This window comes from Lissotriton helveticus, chromosome 8 (genome assembly GCF_964261635.1).
Source record: "Lissotriton helveticus chromosome 8, aLisHel1.1, whole genome shotgun sequence".
NCBI lineage: Eukaryota > Metazoa > Chordata > Amphibia > Caudata > Salamandridae > Lissotriton > Lissotriton helveticus.
Window position 1 is genome coordinate 873,414,083 of NC_136069.1, and position 8,926 is coordinate 873,423,008.

Sequence of the window (8,926 nt, forward strand, 5' to 3'; positions counted from 1 at the left end):
CTGATGATATATGCCCCATGCCAATACAGAAAGCGACTAGGTCGAATAGCTCGCACCTCTCAGCCTGTACCAAGCAATACATTTGGTGCACATCCTAAATGGTATCAGTCACTTTTGGATACCTCTGCAGTGCAGAAAGACATTCATTTATAAAAAAAAGAAAAGCCTTTTTGATGTGAAATTAAGAAAAGACAAGAATTTCTGATATTTTGATGGACTTATTTATTCATTCATTGGGGGTACCAATATATTTATAATATTATTATGACCCATTTTTATCCTGTAAACTTTCTTGCTGCTGGGGGTCAAGAAATCTAAGGCTACAGCCTTATTTTCAATCTGTTTTGGCAACTGCTGGTTCTACTTGGTCTATTTCAAGGAGTGATTACATTGTTGTTATTTGCTCCGCTTCTATCTTATTGATAATTGAGTCTTAGGGCCTGATTAGGAGTTTGGAGGACAGGTTTACTCCATAACAAACGTGAGGGATATCCCGACCTCCGTATTACAATTCCATTATATCCTATAGTTGGAACATGTAATATGGCGGACGGGATATCCGTCACGTTTGTGACGGCGTATCCCATCCGCCAAACTCATAATCAAGCCGTTATTGATTTGTTCAAGCATCTCCTGTTTCACAATATTCCCTCTATACCTGATCCATGGTACTTAATACTTGTTTTGGATTTGTTTTTCTCCTCTTGTTCGTCACAAATGTTTCAAATTACCAATATTTCCTATTTCTGCATATCTAGGAGAATTCGCCTGAAGTTGAAAGGATGGCTTTAATATGTCAAATTTCTCTTACCAAGTGGATACCACAGTCAATATCTTCTAAGATTGTAAATCTGTTTACGGTGCCTTCTATTCCAGAGGAGATTGTTTTTTGGGCCATTCATCAAATGACAATTCAATACGGTAATTTGAAAAAATGCTATGTTGTTGTCAAACACTGTGCTCTGTGGCAGTCTACCGGATTCTACATTCATTTTAGGTCTGTATGCAAATAGTTTTATCTGTCTATGGCTCATGTCATCACAACACTCAAATACACAGAGTGGGCTCTGAAGCATGTGGCAACATGTTCTTTCAGTTCCCTTACTCCATTGCTTGTTTAAAGTATTTCTACATTTTGTACAAAACCCATAACAGTATTGTGAATTTATGCATTTTACAGTGATGATTGAGAATGGATCAATCACTAGCATTGCATATACAATGCAAATTGAAAGTGGAAAGAAGCCACAGGGTATATTTAAGTTATTTTCTACATATATTTCAAACTGATTGTGGCATTCAGAATAGAGTCCCATGCCCATGCCTTTGCCATTTCAGCCCGCATAGTTAAAACAATTAATTTTTTTAAGGAAGTGACAATTAATTGGAAGGAAATACAACAGCACCACTATGTGTTGCAACCCCATGTCATAATGGTAATTCAAATAAGCTCTAAAACGATTACTTTCTGTACAGTGCTAATTAAAGAAACAAGTATCTCCGTGCTTATGCCATCAGAAGGCTTCAAAATATGGAACTCCAGCAAGAGGCCTTAGAAGTGAATGGTTGCATCTTAAATACAGGTCCACTGACAGCCACTTTTGAAAGATGCAAATGTATTGCTGCTATTTTGGTTATTATGTTCAAATGATACATATTGTTTTAGATTTGTTGAAATTTAGTAATTTCACATTTTAGATTCACATTTTAGCACCACATACCAGTACCAGATGTCCCTTACAGGTTTTGTTTCATTATGTCTCTTGAGGAAAAACTGTTAAAAACTGAAACAGCTCTACACCAACCAGCTACTTAACTATTAAGCCTTTATTTGTACAAGGATTTAGAATTTCTGTAAATGCAGCAACTCTACTATAATGCCGAACTCCTTCATCACCGTCATAAAAAGGTGCGAGTGAATCCTGGGAAAAGACAATGTGAAACGTTCTTTTCCGCTTATTGCATTACGTTTTATGTTCTGCTGGGTGGAAAATATACAAAGCCAATCATCAAGATTTTTTTTACAATATGTTTCATGACCAACACCACCTTTGCAGCACACTCATCATCTTAAGTTGGTATTAGTGTTTAGTTTAATCAATATTGTTTATCCTATTTTCTCTTACAGGACCGGAAATGGAACCATATCTAGATCTGATTCTCAGAACGCTCTTTCCTGTAATGAAGACTGCTTCTACAATCAACCAGAAATATTGGTTTAGCCTTGGTGTGCACCTGCGCTGGTGGAGCGGTCGGGTTTGGTTTGATGGTTGGGAGAGTGTTGGGACAGGACACCTTTATTAAGTTCACTTTTGTAACATTTCCTGAGAGCACCCTTCATGCAAAGAGATGCAATTTCTTATGTCTGATTGGTGCAGAGAATAACAGTCCCTATTCATCCCATTGTTTTCAACAACTGATTACTTATCTGCATTAAACTTTCATTTGTGGCACAAATCAGAACTCACCTGCAACAATGGTCTGCATAATGTGTAACTCCACTACTTTCTAGTACATTTGCCAATTGGACTGGCATGCTGAGCTGCTGTGTCAAGTTTGCCATGTAATGACTGGAACACATCTCTAGTCTGTATAGTGCACCTCTGGGAAAAACCCTATTCTTTTCGGTAATAAAAAACGAAGGGCTTGATTTAGAGTTCGGTGGACAAGTTGTATCCTATTGTATGTGTAATAAGAGGGACGGGCTATCCCATCACGTTTGCGATGGGATACCCATCTGCCACAGCCTGAATCAGGCCTTATGTTGTGAACTTACCTCCCTAGGAAGTGGAGCATTAAAACCTGTAGAAATTGTACATCATTTCCCAGAGGTAATTGTTCACTTCAATGGCACAGACATCTTGTTGCAACCTAGAGCTCGCACAATTGCAAACTAGTCACCGTGTTAAGTAAAGATTTAGACTGGTGCAAATCATGGAGTGAATATATTTCTACCATTTTTGCCTCTTGAAAAATAAAGAATGCAGGAAGCAAGATTTGCTCCCAACTAAACATTTTCAATATTAGGACAGAAAAAGGGGCAATGTGATTTCACACGTTTTGCTATGCTTAATATAGGAAATTGAATGAATCAGTGTTTATTTAGATCTGAGATTAAAACCAGTGTAGTGTCTTCCTGCCTGATTAGCAGAAGAGTGCAAAATCATTACACCACTTTTTACTCTGGTGATATCTGAACCAGCACTTCTTTGTTAACAACATAAAATGATTCACAAAATTACTGATAAGGAATGCTCGGATGCATCATCTTTTATATTTTTACATACTTTTTTTTATTTTGACAGGAGGGCAAATATCGTCATACAGTAATAACTTGTCCAAAATCTGATTTCTCCACTCTTATTTCATAAACAACAAAACTGTACAAACTAAATTGCTTTGTTGCTAATTGAATGTAAAAAGTACTCTGGTGACACATATTCTGCCTTTCCTTCATTTTAGTTCAATACAATGAGTTGCAGTAATGTGGAATTATTACCATATATTGTCTAGAATGCTTCAAAAGTGCAATAGGATGCATGATCGAAATGGATACCATTACTGTATCTATGAGAGTCATAGAATACCTATGTGAATTGAGTCTAATACCTGCTATAAATCATTTCCTATCAGCAGACGCATTGCACTGTTTTTGCTCAGTATGTCCTATGCACTACCAGACGAGGTGGTACATGTGTAGATTAATGCAACACTTAAGCCTTTGAACTTAACTGTAATTTTTTTATTTTTGTGCAGTCATTGAGATGTTATCAGGCCAGTTTGCTTCCAGTGTAGACACTCCTCTAGTCACACTTTTCTTTGAAGCCTACTCAACCTGTAAGGTATTTCTTCTTGAAACCATCCCCAGTCTCCAGGAGGTGAGTTGGTAAAGTGGGGAAAGAAGAGAGTGCAGTGGATGAAGGTTTAGAGCTGTTACGTTTTGTGAGATAACTGATGCAAACACATTGACTGCCCCTTTCTCTGCCTTTGCATATATACTTCATTTGATGAAATACAAAAAAATATGAAATTCATTCTCTTGACCCAGACTTGTGATCTCTATTTATGTAGATGAATAAAATGTGTAAAAATCTTTATTGTACCCGACCAAGTATCAAATTCCTATCAGGTCAGGTATATAAAACAAAATCAAAGCTAAACCATGCTATAATACTTAAGTATTAGGGAACAGTAAGTGTAATAAGTATTTTTGAAAAAGAAAGTGACAGAATTAGATTCTAGGGCAATTTAATAAAATCGCAGCTGCAGTAGTGTATTTTCTATGTCTACCACAACCTGTCCATGAATAGGAGCCAGGGGAAATATATTTTTTTTAAGAGCTGGGGAGAGGGAGAAAATAGAGAGAGTGGGTGGGGAACCCTCATCCAAATAAGACAAGAGCGAAACAAATTCATGGATAACATTTCTATTTTAGAGAATCAGTTTTGTCTATTGCATGGGTACTCACAAACTTTCTCTCGGGGGCCAAATTTACAGTGTGGTTTGTGGCCGAGGGCCGCACCGGTGGGGGCGGGGTCAGAGGGGGAGGGGGCGGGGCTAAAACAAAAAGAAAACTTGTGACCATGAGGTTGCACACAGGTCCCTGCAGCAGATGCCTTCATCCACTGAGCCACCAGACCCAGCATACAAACATCTCTCTCTCCTTCCTGCCCTCCCTCTCCATCTCTCTCTCTCCCTCCTGTCCTCCCTCTCCCTCCTGCCCTCCCTCTCCCTCCTGCCCTCCCTCCTGCCCTCTATCTCCCTCCTGCCCTCCCTCTCCCTCCTGCCCTCCCTGTCCCTCCTGCCCTCTCTCTCCCACCTGCCCTCTCTCTCCCTCCTGCCCTCCCTCTCCCTCCCTCTCCCTCCTGCCCTCCCTCTCCCTCCTGCCCTCCCTCTCCCGCCCTCCTGCTCTCTCTCTCCCTCCTGCCCTCCATCCTGCCCTCTCTCTCCCTCCTGCCCTCCCTCCTGCCCTATCTCTCCCTTCCTCTCCCTCCTGCCCTCCCTCTCCCTCCTGCCCTCCCTCTCCCTCTTGCCCTCTCTCTCCCTCCTGCCCTCTCTCTCCCTCCCTCTCCCTCCTGCCCTTCCTCTCCCTCCTGCCCTCCCTCTCCCGCCCTCCCTCCCTCCTGCCCTCTCTCTCCCTCTCTCTCCTCCTGCCCTCTCTCTCCCTCCTGCCCTCTCTCTCCTTCCCTCTCCCTCCCTCTCCCTCCTGCCCTCTCTCTCCCTCCTGCCCTCCATCTCTCTCTCCCTCCTGCCCTCCCTCACCCTCCTGCCCTCCATCTCCCTCCTGCCCTCCATCTCCCTCCTGCCCTCCCTCTCCCTCCTGCCCTCCCTCTCCCTCCTGCCCTCTCCCTCCTGCCCTCCATCTCCCTCCTGCCCTTCCTCTCCCTCCTGCCCTCCCTCTCCCGCCCTCCCTCCCTCCTGCCCTCTCTCCCTCTCTCTCCCTCCTGCCCTCTCTCTCCCTCCTGCCCTCTCTCTCCTTCCCTCTCCCTCCCTCTCCCTCCTGCCCTCTCTCTCCCTCCTGCCCTCCCTCTCTCTCTCCCTCCTGCCCTCCCTCTCCCTCCTGCCCTCCATCTCCCTCCTGCCCTCCATCTCCCTCCTGCCCTCCATCTCCCTCCTGCCCTCTCTCTCCCTCCTGCCCTCCCTCTCCCTCCTGCCCTCTCCCTCCTGCCCTCCATCTCCCTCCTGCCCTCCATCTCCCTCCTGCCCTCCCTCTCCCTCCTTCCCTCTCTCTCCCTCCTGCCCTCCCTCTCCCTCCTGCCCTCCCTCTCCCTCCTGCCCTCCCTCTCCCGCCCTGCCTCCCTCCTTCCCTCCCTCTCTCTCTCCCTCCTGCCCTCCCTCTCCCTCCTGCCCTCCATCTCCCTCCTGCCCTCCATCTCCCTCCTGCCCTCCCTCTCCCTCCTGCCCTCTCTCTCCCTCCTGCCCTCTCTCCCTCTCCCTCCTGCCCTCTCTCTCCCTCCTGTCCTCTCTCTCCCTCCTGCCCTCTCTCTCCTTCCCTCTCCCTCCCTCTCCCTCCTGCCCTCTCTCTCCCTCCTGCCCTCCCTCTCTCTCTCCCTCCTGCCCTCCCTCACCCTCCTGCCCTCCATCTCCCTCCTGCCCTCCATCTCCCTCCTGCCCTCCCTCTCCCTCCTGCCCTTCCTCTCCCTCCTGCCCTCCCTCTCCCGCCCTCCCTCCCTCCTGCCCTCTCTCTCCCTCTCTCTCCTCCTGCCCTCTCTCTCCTTCCCTCTCCCTCCCTCTCCCTCCTGCCCTCTCTCTCCCTCCTGCCCTCCCTCTCTCTCTCCCTCCTGCCCTCCCTCACCCTCCTGTCCTCCATCTCCCTCCTGCCCTCCATCTCCCTCCTGCCCTCCCTCTCCCTCCTGCCCTCCCTCTCCCTCCTGCCCTCTCCCTCCTGCCCTCCATCTCCCTCCTGCCCTTCCTCTCCCTCCTGCCCTCCCTCTCCCGCCCTCCCTCCCTCCTGCCCTCTCTCTCCCTCCGGCCCTCTCTCTCCCTCCTGCCCTCTCTCTCCTTCCCTCTCCCTCCCTCTCCCTCCTGCCCTCTCTCTCCCTCCTGCCCTCCCTCTCTCTCTCCCTCCTGCCCTCCCTCTCCCTCCTGCCCTCCATCTCCCTCCTGCCCTCCATCTCCCTCCTGCCCTCTCTCTCCCTCCTGCCCTCCCTCTCCCTCCTGCCCTCTCCCTCCTGCCCTCCATCTCCCTCCTGCCCTCCATCTCCCTCCTGCCCTCCCTCTCCCTCCTTCCCTCTCTCTCCCTCCTGCCCTCCCTCTCCCTCCTGCCCTCCCTCTCCCTCCTGCCCTCCCTCTCCCGCCCTGCCTCCCTCCTGCCCTCCCTCTCTCTCTCCCTCCTGCCCTCCCTCTCCCTCCTGCCCTCCATCTCCCTCCTGCCCTCCATCTCCCTCCTGCCCTCCCTCGCTCTCCTGCCCTCTCTCCCTCCTGCCCTCTCCCTCCTGCCCTCCCTCCCTCTCCCTCCTGCCCTCTCTCTCCCTCCTGTCCTCCCTCTCCCTCCTGCCCTCCCTCTCCCACCCTCCCTCCCTCCTGCCCTCCCTCTCCCTCCTGCCCTCCCTCCTGCCCTCTCTCTCCCTCTCTCTCCTCCTGCCCTCTCTCTCCCTCCTGCCCTCTCTCTCCTGCCCTCTCTCTCCCTCCTGCCCTCCCTCTCTCTCTCCCTCCTGCCCTCCCTCTCCCTCCTGCCCGCCATCTCCCTCCTGCCCTCCCTCTCCCTCCTGCCCTCTCTCTCCCTCCTGCCCTCCCTCTCCCTCCTGCCCTCTCCCTCCTGCCCTCCATCTCCCTCCTGCCCTCCATCTCCCTCCTGCCCTCCCTCTCCCTCCTGCCCTCCCTCCCTCCTGCCCTCCCTCTCCCTCCTGCCCTCCCTCTCCCTCCTGTCCTCTCTCTCCCTCCTGCCCTCCCTCCTGCCCTCTCTCGCCCTCCCTCTCCCTCCTGCCCTCCCTCCTGCCCTCTCTCTCCCTCTCTCTCTCCCTCCTGCCCTCCATCCTGCCCTCTCTCTCCCTCCTGCCCTCCCTCTCCCTCCTGCCCTCCCTCTCCCTCCTGTCCTCTCTCTCCTTCCTGCCCTCCCTCCTGCCCTCTCTCGCCCTCCCTCTCCCTCCTGCCCTCCCTCCTGCCCTCTCTCTCCCTCTCTCTCTCCCTCCTGCCCTCCATCCTGCCCTCTCTCTCCCTCCTGCCCTCCCTCTCCCTCCTGCCCTCTCTCTCCCTCCTGCCCTCCCTCTCCCTCCTGCCCTCTCCCTCCTGCCCTCCATCTCCCTCCTGCCCTCCATCTCCCTCCTGCCCTCCCTCTCCCTCCTGCCCTCCCTCCCTCCTGCCCTCCCTCTCCCTCCTGCCCTCCCTCTCCCTCCTGTCCTCTCTCTCCCTCCTGCCCTCCCTCCTGCCCTCTCTCGCCCTCCCTCTCCCTCCTGCCCTCCCTCCTGCCCTCTCTCTCCCTCTCTCTCTCCCTCCTGCCCTCCATCCTGCCCTCTCTCTCCCTCCTGCCCTCCCTCCTGCCCTCTCTCTCCCTCTCTCTCTCCCTCCTGCCCTCCATCCTGCCCTCTCTCTCCCTCCTGCCCTCCCTCTCCCGCCCTCCCTCCCTCATGCCCTCTCTCTCCCTCTCTCTCCCTCCCTCCTGCCCTCCCTCTCTCTCTCCCTCTCCCTCCTGCCCTCTCTCTCCCTCCTGTCCTCCCTCTCTCTCTCCTGCCCTCCATCCTGCCCTCCCTCTCTCTCTCCCTCCTGCCCTCCCTCCTGCCCTCCCTCTCCCTCCTGCCCTCCCTGTCCCTCCTACCCTCCATCTCCCTCCCTCCTGCCCTCCCTCTCTCCCTCCTGCCCTCCCTCTCCATCTCTCTTTCCATCCAGCTCTCCCTCTCCCTCCCCCTCTGTCATCTCACTGTGTGTGTCTGTCTGTGTCAGCCTTCAGCCCGGGCTGATACAGCTTCCTCAGCGCACACACAGAAAGATCCCTATCTGGCAAGAAGTTTCTCATGACTAAAATGCAGTTTGCGCGCGCCCTTCTGATAATTACAGGAGTGTCCACACGACTGTGAGTGAATGGACACCACAACAGGGTGATTAAGGGGGGTGGGGGGCCAAAGAGGCAGCCGTCCATCAGTCGCACCAAAGTACTTAGCAGGTCGTTAAAAGACCATTTATATATTATTGAGGCTTTGTTGTAGTGCCCCTGCATCTCCACTCTGACAAACATCTCGCCCGGCTCCACAGAGCAGAGGCCCTAAGGGGTGAAATACAACAAAGCCTCTGCTCTGTGGGGGCCGGGGGAGCGGTGATTTTCAAGGTCTCCGAGCCCAGCACTGCTGCGGCGGTGTTTGCCAACACTAATAAATTATTTTTTTAAGCACAGGCACGATTGTCTCGAAGGTCCGCGGGCCGCCAAGGAAGGCTTGCCGGGCCGCATCCGGCCCGCGGGCCGTACTATGAGTACCCCTGGTCTATTGGAATA

The 8,926-nt window shown here is 51.5% G+C and overlaps 1 protein-coding gene across 1 annotated transcript in view; it reads left to right on the top strand.

Annotated features, from left to right (window-relative positions):
* Positions 1-3,947, top strand: part of LOC144771798 (uncharacterized) — a 63,064-nt gene extending 59,117 nt beyond the window's left edge. Inside the window, exons 5-7 of the mRNA XM_078656079.1 lie at positions 759-921; positions 2,129-2,227; positions 3,757-3,947. Coding sequence (XP_078512205.1) covers positions 759-921; positions 2,129-2,227; positions 3,757-3,890 — 396 coding nt within the window. The 3' untranslated portion in view covers positions 3,891-3,947. The remainder of the gene's footprint in view (positions 1-758; positions 922-2,128; positions 2,228-3,756) is intronic.
* Positions 3,948-8,926: the final 4,979 nt, after the last annotated feature.